Raw genomic sequence first — 15,934 nt, 5'->3', positions numbered from 1 at the left:
GAAGGGGTAGGTACAAGTCCAAAACTCAGGAACTGATCTTTTATCTGAGTTGGGTCTACTGCAAAGTCAACAGACCATAATAGGGGAAGTTTGGAAGATGTGTTTGTTCTCCCTGGAGTGGAGCATGACCATCCTAGGAAGCTAAACAGTGCTTGTTGCAATTGTTCAAGGGCAGAATACAAACATTTGGTCCTAAGAAATGGTATACCCCATTGACTCCTTCAAATGCACACACACACACACACACACACACACACACACACACACACACACACACACACACACACACACACACACACAGCACTGTCAGTGTGTCCCAGCAGCTTCACATTCCCCACGGCAGAGGTGGAGGACTACCCGGCCAATTTCCAGTGCAGTCCTGAGAGGAAGAGCTGAAGTCGCTCTCAGGGGGGTGATCAGTCCACTGGCCTCCAGGATACCACCCAAGAAGGAAGCCCTCTTGGGAGGCAAAAATAAGTCCAAGGCCACGGGAGCACAGGTTGGCCTTGTGCCCATTCCCAGCCTTGGGGATGCTGCTGGACAGCTGCCACCAAGGAGCAAAAAAGCCCAGCTCCAACTGTTTGGTCTGATGTACTGAGGTAAGTGGCACTGCTAGAGCACAGGAAAGAAGGAAGGAGTCAGCACCTTTGTTAGCACTGGGGACACAGCTTTCCAGGGGGACCTGAAAAGGCAGGTCCCCTGGAAAACATAGCCATCATCCAAATCAGCTGAGCCCCCAGAGAAGCTGGCTCTCAGCCCCACATGCCATCCTGAAGAAACAAAGCCTTCCACCTCCTTATTCTTTTTTCTTTCCTAACTCAGGGTCCAGAGTTCCCCAGACTCTGACAGGAAAATTCTCAGGATGGCCTGGCCTAACTCATCCCAGCAGCCCTGACAGTCACGTTGATGTTATAGCCCAGGATCTGGGAAGACCACCCAGATTTCTGCCCTGGTCAAGGAAGAACATGCCAATAGGGTTCAGATGAAGCTTACAGAAGGATCCCATCCAGTATTCCATGCCCCAGTCCTGGTAACTCAGAGAGGCACCGGAAGATACTTGAGGGATTGGCATATTGTGGAACAGTGCCCCACCAAAAGAAGACAGAATGTCATCCAACCTTGATTCTTCAACTTCCCTAGAGCAACGTGGTCTGGGGGTGCTCCTAGAGAAGAGCATCACCCGGAAGGCCCAGGCTCTACCCTAATGGCACAAAGCCCACCCCACAGCAACAGACCCTCATCAAGATGAGGACCAGAAATGCCATCCCTTTCTACCTCCTTCACCCCAATTCATCTCTTTTAGGAATGAGCTGTGGTTGTATGCCTTGCCTCAGGTGAAACTCAAGGGCAGACTTGGTCCCCAGCTCACTGGGTTGGACCAGGGCCTGTCTGGCAGAGAAGAAATCAATCTCCTAAGTTGGGAGCTCCAAGGAAAGATCAGCCTCCCAGCTCTTAGAAGTCCCATCTGGACCAGGTCATAGGGCCAAGCCATCGGCAGCTGCAGAGAGACCAAGAGAAGCCTCCACTGCTCATGAATTGGCTTAAGTCAAAGGGGAGAGGTGGATGCCCCCGAACCCACCAAGATAGCAGCACCAAGAAGGAAATACTTCAAGGAGCCTGATGGTCACCTTTATACTGGGGTAAGCTGAAAGGCCTAAAAGAGATGCTGGATATATTCACCACCCACCTCGGGGCCTTCTGTCCTGCATCTAGGCAGCACCTTTGTCTTACTGGAAGAGAGATACATTGTTGGTAGTTGTAAGATGGCTCCACAAAAGCTTCTGGATGCTAAGAGTTTGAACTAGGACAAGATTTTGGAAGAGGAAGGATCAGAGCCCATGACCTCCCTACCTGTCTTCTACCTTCATTACCAGGCCTCACCAATCCCACAGAAATAGAACTGGGGAAAGACAGGGATGACCTGGAGTGCCCCTGGAATCCAGAAATCCAAAGTATCCTGACTTCACCTAATCCCACCATGCTGAAGTCTGGGTCCGTGGGGTACAGGAAGGAGTAGGGCAAAGAAGAATTGCAGGCAGCCGTGGAGAGCAGTGAAAGGAGCCGTGGGGCGGGCTCCACACAAGTGGCAATTAATCAATCTGAGGAATTAGCTCCCACAAAAAGGAAGGAGGAATCCAATCAGCCGCTATGGAGCAGCACTCCAGAGGGTGCCAAACCAAAGATGGTATAAATAGAGCCGCGGCAGCCTGGAGCTCAGCACAGGTGGCCCTGGCTGGACCAAAAGGACCTGGAGGTCTCCCCTGCAGCAGGAGCCAAACTGAGGAAAGAAGAAGCCAATTTGGTTTTTTGCCAGCACCCCACCCCCACCCCTTTCTTCATTTGGGAGCTAAGGAATAACAGCGTGTGTTTAGTTCTGTGGTAAGTCATTGCCGAACCCCCAAAGCAGGCAGCTGGAAATCATGGCAAGGCCCCATTCCTGCTCTGGATGTGAGAAGGCAGACAGACAAGTGGTAAATTCAACCAAGAACGCCTGACTCCTGTTTCAAGAGGAACAATTCCCCAAGACAGATGCCAGGACACCCAGAAAGCCCTCTGCCAGTTCCACTCATGAAGCCCCAGTGCCCATTGCCCTCATCCTCCTCCTGCCATCAACCCCAGAGATAAACCACACTCAGCTCCAATGTACATATATATATATATATATATATATATATATATATATATATATATATATATATACATAGAGAGACCCACAAATGATGCACATGTGCATTTGTGTCTATATCTATATATATGTAGAGTTGGGAAGACTGGATGGAAGTCTAGCTCTCTTCCAGGACTTGAAAAACTGGGACAGAAGCAGAGGGCAATAAAGGGCATTGCTTTCCTCATCTTCCTGTCCAAAGATACTTTGAAAAGGTGAGAAAAATCAACCTACTGGAGAGGAGAGAGGTGAGGAGGAGGCTGGTTTCTCCCATCCTCGGTTGTCTTCCCAGCCTCTACCCAGAACCTCAAGGTTTGGCCCCAGCCCTGTCCTGGGAGAGACAGCACAGGGAGCAAAGATCTGGGCAAGCCTCAGAACTGAAGGCCAGGGCCAAGCCTTCGCTTACAGTAGAGGACTAGTTACCGTGCGGTGTTCCTCTTTGTGGTCTTCTCACCCCTGACCATGCATCCCATCCCCTGCCCCCTCAACCCAACTCTCGCCCATGGATGTGCGGAGCTGTGTCGAGTCACAGCAGCGTGGCATGGCCCGGGTCGTCAGGGTCCACACTGTTGAGGATCGCTGTCTGGTCTTCAGGGAGCTGACGGTGGCACAAGTCTGAGAGGCGAGCAAAGGGGTCAGGTCGAGAGTGTCTCTTCTTCTTTCGGAGGCAGACAGCTTCGTCGGGCCACAGAACCTGGGAGTTTGGAAACTGCTGAGCCTGGGAGGCAGAACCGTCTAGGGAAAAGGAAAGAAGTAGGCAAAAAGAAAAGGGAAAAGGGGTGGGGGGAAAGTACGTGAAAAGAAAGAATGCAGCCCCACATGCCCACCTAATTAAAGCATATAAAGTAATCACCTAACTGTACAGGAGACTAAAGTAAATAGCAGGTGAGAAATCACCTCTTAACCAGGAAGGCAATGAGCAATTCACCTGGGCTCCCCAGATCCCATCAGAGCCCTAGAAAGTAGGACAGATATGGCTTTTCTTTCCATGGATTCATGAACGTAGTCAATCAGTCTAGAAAGAATATCTTCTGCATCCCTTGGGCACCAGGCATCACTCTAGGTCCTGGGGATCAGGGCTTCTAAGGACTGGCCAAGACTCAGTACATTTTTTTCATCCCCACTCCTCAAAGCAATGATGGACTGATTGAAAATCTTTAGGCAAAATTTTAATCAAATGCAACTGATCAGGCCTCCAACCTTTCCTGGATAGCTGAAGCCACTCTACTGACATATTGGTCCCTTCTGAGGATATGGCAGTGAAGCCCTGGCTTTCTAGGAGAATAAACTTTCATAGGGACTGGGGAAGGCAAGGGGAAAAGAGAAAACAGGTTAAAAAAAAAAAAGAAAGAAAATTTCCAGAAACTGAAATTGCTACCAAGAAAGATAAAATAGGGCAGGCCACGGTGGCTCAGCAGGTAGAGTTCTCGTCTGCTGTGCTGGAGACCTGGGTTCGATTCCCGGTGCCTGCCCATGTGGAAAAAAAAAAAGAAAGATAAAATAGAATCAGGTGATAGCAAGTGACAAGGATACTGCTTTTCCCCTTTGAAGAGGTAAATCTTGTGTTGTCTTGAATTATAATAAGTAAGCAGCCTCTCAAAGATTGGAGGGGAAATCTTTCCCAACCAAAGGAATGAAAGCATGAAAGTCCTGAGGTGGAAGCAAATGTAACATGTTTCAGAGATGGAAGGAGGCCACAGCTGGAAGAGAGTGCTCCAGAGATGGAAGAAGGCCATAGTGGATGGAGGAGAGTGTTCTAGAGACAGAATAAAGGAGATTATGACAGATAGAGCAAGTAACCAAGTACAACAGTAGAGGACACTGAGGCTTGAAAAATAGGGACCAGTAGGGAGGGCACTGTACAGTGTGGCTTCTAGTCTGGTTGCAATGGGATGGATCTGAAGAGTGTGAGAGTGTGTGAGCTTGTGTATGCACACAGCTCACAACTGATAGTGAGGGGAGCTTACTCACTGTTGTTCAACCTCACTTTGGTTGCCGTGTATAGACCATATGCAGAAGAGGAAAGGCATGGTACAGGAACACCAACTAGGAGGCTGTTGCAATAGGCAAAATGGGAGGTGGACGTGACTCCAAATCAGGTTTTTGCAGTCAAGTCAACAAAAGTGGTCAGTTTCAGGATTTGTCTCAAAGTGTAGCCAATAGACATGTGGTGGTTTGGAGTTGTGTGCACCCCAGAAAAACATGTTCTTAAACTTACAGAGAGAAAGCCAAAGGGAGCAGCCAGAAGCTGAATACCAGTCGGAACCCTGAAAGGAAAGGAGAGACCAAGAGAAACCTCCATAAGCCTTGCCATGTGACAAGCTAAGGACCAAGGATCACCAACAGCCTGTCCAGGAGGCCACAGTCTTTGGAAAGAAAGCATTGCCTTGATGATGCCTTGATTTGGACTTTTCCTTAATCTCAAAATACATGCAGCTGATATAGTAAGTGGCTAGTGCCATTACATATGATGCTAGACAAACAACAGTCAACAGCGAAGGTTAGATGTAAGACTTCTGCTTCTGGGAGAAGAAAAAATGCTTGGAGCTGTTGTGCTGATGAGACAAGGTTATAAAAAGAGTAGTTATTGAAACTAAAGGATGCACTAAAAGGCAAAAAGAAAAAGAAATAGGACAACACTTTTTTTCTGCAATACTTATTAAGTACTCCTACTTCTTTAGCTAGGGAAAGGAGAATGCTAACTTATTTTTAAATGAAACGCTTACAGCTCAATTGAAATGCATAACTAATTAGAAAATAACAATAAAACAGCATTTTTGTTCCATAAAAAAAGACACCTAATCCATTCCTGTGCATATGAACCCACTGTAAGTAGAACTTTTTGATGAAATTACTTCAGTTAAGGTGTGAGTCTTAATCCTATTACTGGAGTCCTTTATAAAAGGAGTGAAATTCAGAAGATAGAAAAGCCACAGAGGGAGTACCCAGAAGTTGAACATCAACAGAATTCAGAAGAGAGGGGCGAGGCAGGAGAGGCCCCATGTTCCCTGTCATGTAAAAGAGGAGCCAAGGATTGCCAGCAGCCAGCCCCAGAACACCTCAATCTTCAGGACAAAGCATCACTTTGATGATGCCTTGATTTGGAATTTTTTTCCTAACCTCAAAACCATGAGCTATTAAAGTCCAGTTCTTTAAGCTAAACCATTGCATGACGTTTGCCTGAGCAGCCAAGGAGATTAAAACAAAACCCTACCAGTTAGACGGGATATGAGGTGGAGGGCAAGAAAAAGGTGAGAGATGAAGAGGCCAAAGCAGCTGGCAGATGGCTGTGCCAGATATCAAACTGGAGAAGAGCTGTGGAGAAGGAGATCTGGAGAAGATAATCAATAATTCTATCTTGGATATGTAACGTTCCAAAGACTTACAAAACATCCGCGTGCAAACGTTCAGCAGGCAAAATTGGAAATATTAGGCTTGAACTCATGGAAGAGGTCTGGGCAAAAGAGAAATTTGAGAGTAGCCAATATATGGCAGATAACAAGCACACTGTAAACAGAACAAGAAAGAAAACAGACATTTGGTGGGTCTTATTTGAAAAAAAGTTATATATGTGTGTGTATATATAGGTATGTGTACACATCACTGGTCTAAAACTGAGATGGACTGAAAATTCAACTGGGGCTCCAATTTCTTACTCCAGCCCTGAAAAGCTTTTTCTTTTTCTATGCCTGCAGTGGTCTAAAGTTTTATGGACTACAGAAAAGATCATGTTCTTAAAGCTAATCCATCCCTGTGGGTGACAACCTACTGTGGGTGGGACATTTTGATTAGGTTATTTCAGTTGAGACATGCCACAGGTGGGTCTTAATCCTCTTATTGGAGTCCTTTATAAGAGGATAAAAGAAAGAAGACACAGAAAGAGCACCATAGAAGCTCAGAAAGAAAAACCAGAGCTTATAGAGACAGATATATAAAGCTAAAAGAGACAGAAGCTGAAAGAAACACACAGAAGCTCAGAGAAGAAGCCAGAAGCTGGAAGCAACAAAACCCAGGAGAGAAGGAACAGCAGATGCCATGTGGCAGAGGTGAGGATAAATGGTAGCTGGTTTTTAGGGAGAAGATATCGTCCTGCTGATGCCTCAATTTGGACATTTTCATGGCCTCAGAATTGTAAACTTGTAAGTTAATAAGTCCCCATTGTAAAAGATAGCCCATTTCTGGTACATCGCATTTCATCAGCTTTAGCAAACTAAAACAATGCCTCAGTATTTCCATCTGTAAGCTGATAGGATAATAGCACCATGCAGAGGCCAAGCAACAGGTAAGTAATCACATTGTCCCAAAAATTCCCAAGTCACTGTACAAAATTCTTCAGGACACTATTCAAAATATGCAGAGAAAACTGCCCATAGTCCCCCTGCAGAGCCACCAAGTCCAAAAGCTATTGCTCAAAGAGTACTTAATAAATACTAAAGAATGTTCTCTAGGCCTAAGGGCCAAATTATTTCTGCACTATCTCAGAGTCCCCTCTCAGTGCACACTTTCACAGGGACGTCCTTCCAATGGTATAAGGGGGTTCTCTCCATCTCACAGAGAAGATTTTGGTCAACCTATAGACACCAGGACCTTGTCACAATGTACCTAAGCACTGAGCAGGACCCCTCAATTCCCACGCTCAACTAGAAGGCCTGAAATGATACAGAAGAAATATATAAGGAGATAAGAATATATCAGAATCGAAAAAATATATGACACTATTTATGCCATTAAAAAATAGATATTTAAATGGCACAATATATTTTATAGAGGCCTGTGCATAGAAAGGGTTCTGGAAGCACACATGGCACCTAGGAGTGACACTTTCCTGGGGCAGACGAAACAGAGTTGGGGAAGGCAGTCAGAGACTTTAAACTGAACTTTCTAATTGTCTCTTTTTTTTTTTTTTATTTTATGGGGGTAAGATATATATATACCATATAACATTTCCCATTTTAATTGTTTTCCTCTCAACAATACAGTGGTGTCAATTGCATTCACAATGCTGTGCAACTTTCACCACCTAATTTTTCGGATGAAATTATATTCGTGTATTACTTGAAAATTAGCATCTAAAAAAGCATGAAGAATAAGAGAAGCTGCTGGATTCAATTCTAAAGGAAATCCAAGGTTGGGACCGGCGGCCAATAGCTCTCATGGTAACGTCAGTGTAGGGCAGAAAAGGGGGAGTGGAACTCAAGCCCCCACCCGAGCTGGCCACCTACCGGATCGTTTCTTTGATTTCGAGGAGCCCTTGGATGACTTTTTGGGCTTCTTTATCCGCTGGTATTTCAGAGCCTCCAGTCTCTCAGGTGCAGCAGCACTCCCGGGGGCAGGCGACTGTGTTCTGGAATGGACAACCAGAGGGGCACACATCAGCCCCCAGAGAGGGCGCTCTGGAGAGGAGTGGCAAGGAGATGGCCCCTTGGAGAACAGACTGCAGCTCCGTGGAGCCCGAGGGGTCTTTGACGGCTCCCTGGCACCTGCTTTACCATTGCTCCTGGAAGGGAGAAAACCCAGCAGAAAGCTCCAGCATTGGGAGGCTACCTTGGATGGAAACCAGTCTGTAGAGTAATCAGAAGACCCTGGAAAGGAAGTGACTTTAATAGTACGCCCATTTAACTCAAGCTGGGATGAGGAAGGGTGAGGGAAGGAAGCAGTTTCAACATCTAAAGTCCCCAGAAACCATTTCATCAAGACCCTTCAATGAAAAGCAAAAGGCAGGAGATGAGCACCCTGAATCCCAACTGGTTGACCTACAGAACTGTTCTCCTTCTCCAGAAAAGGGAAAGGTGGGCTAAGTGAGAAGCCCAGTACTCCAGGAGATGGAGGGTACACAAAACTCACATTCACGGGGCTTTTCCTTCACTACCTAGATTTGGGAAGAACCCGGCAGCTAAGAACAACAAACACTCTGAATATTCAGCAGGGGGCGGGGGAGGGGGGCTCCTTGCCCCTCCGCAGATGAGGCTTAGACTTCCTCTGTCATGGAAGAGAAAAGAAGAGGGTGGAAGCAGAATGTGTTGGTTAGAGTATGCAAATCTGGCAGACTCCCAAAGCCCCTGCCATCTGTAACAAGTATCCAGGAAGCCTCTATGTTTAAGATTAAACAGACCGAAGTTGCTGGGAGAGCAGACCCATGAAGACAGGTTTTTCTTTCTCCATGCCAACTGTGAAGTGGAGTTTGCCAGTTGCCTGATAGATCAGCTGACAATACTGGAGGGCAAAGCAAACAATTTAAATAGAGCGTGTGTCCCCCAGTGACAAAGGAGACCAGGGAGAGCTGAGAGGAAGGGCTTTCAGTGATGACCTGTGCATACTGGAGAGAGATTTTCATAAGTCATAGGAGAGCAAAATCTAGAAGACGTTATTAATGCCATTTCTTCTGAAAGTAAGCTGAATTTGGAGCCTGAGGAATATGAGGAGCAGATCACATTCTCACCCAGCAGCACGGCATCAGCATGAGGCCAGGGAAGTGGCAGCATTCTAGGGTCACGAGAGAAGAGGCAAGTCACACTCTCCTCCCTTCAGTTCCATCCCTACTCCTCCAGCTCCATCATAACCAGTTTTTGGTAAATCTGGTTAGAAAAGGTAAGACAGTCAGTCCTGCGAGGAAAAAAGCAGTCCCTACAAGGGGTCAGCAAGCAGTCCCTGGAAAAAAACCAGAGGGTTGGGAAAACTTCAGTCCCATCTTCCCCAGATCAGAGCTACAAGTGTAGACAGGCCTCTCTGAAGTCTCCTACACAAAAGGGGGATGAAGTGATCTCTAGCTTCTTCAACAGATGTCACTCCATAGCCTGTTGGTCCATAAAGTCTGAGGAAGTGCCCTCAAAGTTCAGGTAAAGACAACAACTTGATTTTCTATAGACCTCAACACCACCAAACTAAGAAGCATATACGGGACTGCACGTGTGTGCACACACAGGACCACATGCACATGCACACAAGCTGCATGCACACAGGGCCATGCATATAGACAGGACAACACACGTCTGCACACATGTGCACATAGTACCATACACATCACGGGTACATACTGGACCACACACATGCACACACAGTACACATGCAGGACCACATTTTGAACACAGGGCCACATACATGGCTTCACAAATGTGCACACAGGACACAGATATCACATGCACATGCATGACCACAAATGTGCACACAGGCCACATGCACACAGGGACACACATGCGTGCACAAAATCATATACATGTGCACACACACAGCCACAAGAACACTGCAGAATCACATATATGTACATGCATGAGCACACAGGGGACTGCACACATCACATGTGCATACACAGGAGCACTGGCAAGTACACCCATGCAGGGCCATGCACGTATATACGTGTATGACCATACACACTCACATGACCACACACGTGTACACATAGGGTCATGAGTATGCACAAGGACAGTACATGTGCACACATATACATGCAATGTGCATGCACGACTACAGGCATGTGCACAGGGAACACCTACATGATCATGGTAGGACCACTCGTGCACAGAGAACCATGTGCATAAACACAGGACCACATACATGCACACTCGTGTGCACACAGGACATGTGCACATGAAGGACCACGCACATGTGCACACACGTATATACACGTTGTCTCTTACTGAATTAGTCCACCTCACTCTGCAGAAGTAAGGTCGCCACCCCAAGCCCCATATGTCATCACCCCACTGCCTCTTTCCCATTCTCCATAGCCCTCCCCCCAACAGAGATCCAAGGCAGCAGTACCAGCAGCGACTGAAAGGGAATTTGGAAGGGAGAGAAGGATGGAGAGGAGTAGGAGATGAGGGAGAGTGATTTTTTCCAGGGCTGACTGAATATCCTCACCCTCCTGAAGATGGCTTCTCCCCCTCCTCGTCCTTGACTAGGCTTCTTCATGCTGCCTACAAGGAAAATCAGAGAAACAAACCTTTCCATTAAGCTTGATTCTGTCTCCCAGTCCTGCCAGCCTCCTCAGAAAGGCCAGAGGTACATGAGGTATGATCTGATGAGGCTGCAGACTGGCAGGTGGGTCCAGGGAACAGGGCTCTGCAACAGGACGCAGGGGACCCACTAGGGCAGGAGAGCACCAGGACAATGAAAACCTCTAAGGCTCCTCCAAGTCAGGAGAAACTTCCAGAGATGATATTATTACAACCCACGTATTATTATTATTCTCGTCAGTATCATACAGCATTCCCTCATTACTTACCATACCAGACACTGTTTCAAGCACTCTACAATGAGGGTCTCCAATTCTTTTGACAACCCTAAGTTGTCAATGCTATATGACCCCATTTTTCAGAGGGAGAAACTGAGGCTTAAGGAGAGGAAGTAACTTGTTCAATAATCCAGTCAATTTGTAGACAGATACAAGACAACTTTATTCTATACCGCTCTACAGGCTTCCTCCTGATAAAAACAGGTACAGAGGCTGCAGAGAAAGAAACCACTGCTTCTCGCTGCACCTAAGAAATAAACCTGCCTGCAACAAGACAGCTATTGCCATCACCGACATTCTCTGCTTTGGTGGCAGAGCCAGGGTGAGGTAGACGAGGGATAGAGGGAATGGGCTGAAGTTATGTCTTCAGGCAAAAATCCCAAACAGCCATGATCCATTGAGGAGGATAAGCCAAGTTTCCCTTGTTAAACAGTTAAGCTGCAGCCATTCCAGGCTACCTGCTGTCCACCTGTTTTAGCATAACACTTGGCTCAGTACTCAAATACAGAAACGTGATGATGACTCTTGGAAGTGCTAAGACACTCTCCCTATGCAGAAGAAAAAATAAAAGCAAGTGTCCAAAAAGACATGAGGCGAGGAGGGGAAGAGGAGGGAAAGGTCTTGCTTTTTGGCAAGTTATACAGAAAAGACATGAGATGGGTTCCAACAGATTTTACCTGCAGCCTCTGAAGCCCTCTAGAATCAAATAGCCTGACTTTCTTAGGAGGTGGGGTCATGTTCTCCTGTCGATGTCAATCCCACGGGGAGCCTTGCAGGAAACGGAGCTTTAGGGGCTGATGCTGCTCAGATAGAAGGAAGCTTGAGTAAGACAGTTCATCCTATGACTGGAACAACATGGTCAGGGAGCCTGAGGTTGACATTAGAAGTGACCCTAGAACAGAATCCACCTCTGGGCTCTCCAAGAAGCTGAGGCCACAGCTCCCCTTCCAAGCAACCTGAATTCTTCTAAACATAAAGGATTTCGGCAAACCTGGGATTCTTTTCCTTCTCCCGGGAAATAAGGGTATCATTGGAGATGAAGGCCTTGATGCCCAGGAGTTTTGGATCTCCATAATTGGTCTCCCCAGGCCCCAGCTCTTTGCACAGCAGGCTTCCCTGCAATCTATAACTACAAGCAATCGCATGGAATTTCTTTTAATATTCCCCCTTTTATCTTCTTTTCCTAAAATCCTACAGAACTCAAATCATGACCACAAGGCCTTGTCTGATTCATTTTATGCTACCCCAGAGTAGCTGAGGAAAGATACAGCCAGGTTCAAATAGTAGGCAAACCACCAGGACATGGTAATCAAATTCCATCTCAACCTTTCCATCCCTCGGTGCCCGGTGAACTGCCATCCCAGCATGATCTCAGTCACCAACAATGAGCAGACCGAAGCTGTGATTTGAGGAGCATCTCCTTCCCACCTTCACCACCTCTGGTATCTGCTGTGGGCCGAGGGGCTGTGCTCACAGACACGGGACAGGGAGAGTGGAAACTTGCGTGTCTGAGGCCAGGCCCCCCAGCCTCACCCATGAGAGTACACCCTCCTAACCACACAGGTACCAGTGTTAGGCTTGGCCTCAAAATCAGGGAGGCTTGTTCCCAAATGGGGGTTCCTCCCTCGGGCTCTCCTAGAGAAAGCAGGCCACACCCACATGCCCAGTCCCACCTGCGCCACAACGGCCACAGCAGGTATTTGTAGGAAAGGTAATTGGAAGGGGATGGGAGATTAGAAGTGGCTACTGGCACCAGACAGCCCCCCTACAGTCCACCAAAATGACTGCAACTCCCCGTTTTGAGATGGGAGTTGGGAAGAGGAGGAAGGGGGAGAGAGAAAAAAGGAGAAGCAGGGGAAACAACTTTCAGGTAGGGGGAGAAGGAATAGGAGGGAAATCAAAGGAGAAAGAAACAGAGAGAGAACGAACGTAGACAAGAGAGCTCACAACTTCTCCAAGCAAGACCAGGTGGAAACACATGCAAAGGCGCAGCATGAAGACAGCGTCGAAAGAGGAGCCCAGTGTCTCCCCAATGGCCCCAGCAGCTACGGTGCCCCCAGGATCTCTCAGCAAGCAGGAGAGCGAGCGGTGGCTCCCATTGCCCAGCACAGGAAGGTCTAATTCAGGATATGTAGAAGCTTTACTCTCCTAGGCTGGGGACGCTGGCCAGGCCTGAGGAGAAACAATGGTTCTTCTCGCTGCCCCTGGTTTCTGGGTTTGCCACAGTAGCAACAGGAGAGCTCAGTTCTCCCAGATCTGGCACAGTGGGGGTACTGGGGAAAGAGGAGTCAACAGAGTTGTGTGAGGAGGGGTGGAAGTACTAGCGGAGGATGGGGTCCAGGCACCTTTCAGGAGTGGGGTGAGAGCCTGTCCCAGAACTACCATATCTTGGAAGCATCAGAGGACCCCTAACTGAGGGACAGGAAGAAAGAGTGTGGGGAGGCAAAGGGCAGCAAGAGGCCCTGGGACAAGTAAGCCCATAAGGTACTTCTGACGGCCCTCTACACTCTCGCCTGTGCTAGTGGATGCAGAATGACAGCAAGTCAATCCCACACAATCCCAGTGTGTCTTGGCCACTGATAGTTTTATAGCACAGACTGTGAAGATGGCAAGGCAGTGCTCTTTGTGGGGGCCTATACTTATTACTGAATGAGATTTATAGAGCTAAGACAGTCATCCACCCTTGACATCTCTAGATGGGGAAGAGATGTAGGTACTTTAGATACTTCTCATTTAGTGAATCACAAATACCCCCAAAGACAGGCTCCCTCATCCCCATGCAAGTGCCCAGTGCTGGCATTTGCTCATTCTTAGGAGCACGGGCAATGGAGTTCATGGCAAAAAGAAGCATCTTCTTGAGTTGCCATAGAAAGACAGTCTTAGATCTCTTTAAGAGACTTCAAGTCCTATAGAATGCTCAAGTTGCTGAAACCTCCATTTGGAACACTAAAGGAGGAGTCAGCCATGGTGGAACCTCCACCCGAAGACACTAAGGAGGAATCAACCATTATGGAACCTCCAACTGTACACTAAAGGAGAAGTCAACCGTGGTTGAATCTCCATGTGGAAGACACTAAAGAGGAGTCAACCATGGTGGAACCTCCATCTGGGAGATGCTAAGGAGGAGTCAACCATGGTGGAACCTCCATCTGGGAGATGCTAAGGAGGAGTCAACCATGGTAGAACCTCCATCTGGGTGACACTAAGAAGGAGTCAATCATGGTGTCACCTCCACCTGGAAGATACTAACAGGAATCAATCTTGGTGGGAGACGTTAAGGAGGTGTCAATCGGGGTGGGACCTCCATCTTGGAGACATTAAGGAGGAGTCAATCTTAGTGGAACCTCCATCTGAAAAATGCTAAGGAGTCAACCAGGTGGAAACTCCACCTGGAAGAGTGCTAAGGCATCATCCATTATGGAACTTCCACCTGGAACAAGGTTAAGTAGTCAAACATGGTGTAATGTAGAGGGAGGAACATCCCCCATGGTTTTTGCCTTGTGCCAACTCAACTTCTTTCTGTATGGGCAACCCTCTGCCTGTGCTGATGGAATGTTCCTCCTAAGACTCTGCCCTGAGCTTTGACCCAAGGAGGGAGACACTGAAAGCAATCTGAACTCAAGGGCAAGGTCCACATTTCAGTCCACCAGGGACCAGCCTCAGGATGCAAAGAGTGTGGAGAGGGGGTACATGCCCTGGCCTTGGCCTAATGGATTCAAGGTGACCTGGTCCGAGTATCCTCTTCCCAGAGCTAGCTGTTGGGGGAAGGAGCTTGGCCACTTCCACTCTGCACTCCTTGATAGGACATAATCTTACTAAGATCTCAAGAAGATGGCAACGGACCAGAAACCCCAAGGGAAAGCCCAAGTCTCAGGGTTGGGGGTGGGGTGTGGAGGAAAGAAGATATATATGACTGAGATTACTGGGAAAACAGGGCAAGGGAAAACGGAGTTGTTCCTGGATACCATTATGGCCCCAGTGAGTTTTTTCTGGAATACAGAGATGCAAAGCAGACCTTAGGCATCCTGGGTCCCTCACGGGCATGCAGGGTCCCCAGGGGCTTTGTCGGAACTTTGGGGCCTGTTGGCAGCAGGGAATGCCTGGTGTCTGAGCAAGGAGAACTGCAGGGGAGGACCTGGGATGGGATTTGGCATCTAGAGGTGGGGTGAGATCTAAGCTGCAGCGAGGCAGGGCCGGCGCGCAGCCTGGTGGGTGCTGAAGCAGCACTGTGTAAGGAACCCAGAAGCCGAGGGAATGGAGGAGTCAAGGTGCTGCCCCCCCAAGAGGGGCGGTGAGAGGGGCTGTGGCGTGGCTTCCCCCTGGTTCCCCTTACAGGAAGCAATGGCCCTGGCGAAGCCCCATCCACCTGCCCCCCACCCCGCCCCAGCCGCGGAACTCCCTTACCTATTGAGCTGAGGAGAGGCTTGTCTCGACCACACTGCCCAGATAGCTGAGATAATCAGAAACAAAGCGGTTATCAACACCGGCGGGGGGTGCCCCACGCACACCCAGAGGGAAGGGGGGGCACAGGGAGCAGAGCGCCGACAAGCAAGGCCAGAGAATGGGGGGAGGGACAGGGGAAAGAGACAGAACCAGACTGGACAATGGAAGGGGGAGAATGAGGACGCTGCACAAGCACACACAGGGCTGCCGCGCGGCACGTCCCACAGACAGACAGGTGGCCCTGTGTAGACCTCAGCCCAGTCCCTCTACCTAGAGCTCATCTGGCCTCCCACAGCCCCTCCACCTGGAGCTCACTTGGCCTCCCTCAGCCCCTCCACCAGTAGTTCACCTGGCCTCCCTCAGACCCTTTACCTGCAGTTCACCTGATCCCCCTCTGCCCCTCCACCTAGAGCTCACCCAACCTCCCTCAGCAACTCCACCTGCAGCTCACCTGGCCTTCCACAGCCCCCTGCACTTGCAGCTCACCTGGCCTCCATCAGCCCCTATACCTTCAGTCCACTTGGCACCCCTCAACCCCCCACTCTCCACCCCCACCCCACCCCACCCCCACCTGCAGCTCACCCTGCCTCCCTTAG

General features: G+C 48.6%; 1 protein-coding gene across 6 annotated transcripts in view; it reads right to left on the bottom strand.

Moving 5' to 3' along the window:
* Positions 1 to 259: 259 nt before the first annotated feature.
* Positions 260 to 15,934, bottom strand: part of IGSF9B (immunoglobulin superfamily member 9B) — a 57,868-nt gene continuing 42,193 nt past the window's right edge. For 2 of the 6 annotated variants that reach the window (XM_077112397.1, XM_077112398.1), the window contains exons 18-19: positions 7,888 to 8,009; positions 260 to 3,400 (exon numbers count right to left, since the gene is read on the bottom strand). In XM_077112397.1, coding sequence (XP_076968512.1) covers positions 3,192 to 3,400; positions 7,888 to 8,009 — 331 coding nt within the window. In that variant the 3' untranslated portion in view covers positions 260 to 3,191. Of the gene's footprint in view, positions 3,401 to 7,887; positions 15,346 to 15,934 lie in introns of those variants that run through there. The other 4 variants (XM_077112401.1, XM_077112402.1, XR_013156439.1 and 1 more) reach the window with 4 other exon arrangements.

Source organism: Tamandua tetradactyla, chromosome 8 (assembly GCF_023851605.1).
Source record: "Tamandua tetradactyla isolate mTamTet1 chromosome 8, mTamTet1.pri, whole genome shotgun sequence".
NCBI classification, from domain to species: domain Eukaryota; kingdom Metazoa; phylum Chordata; class Mammalia; order Pilosa; family Myrmecophagidae; genus Tamandua; species Tamandua tetradactyla.
Note: the sequence above shows the minus strand (reverse complement) of the source record. Positions and strands in the feature narration are given on the sequence as shown.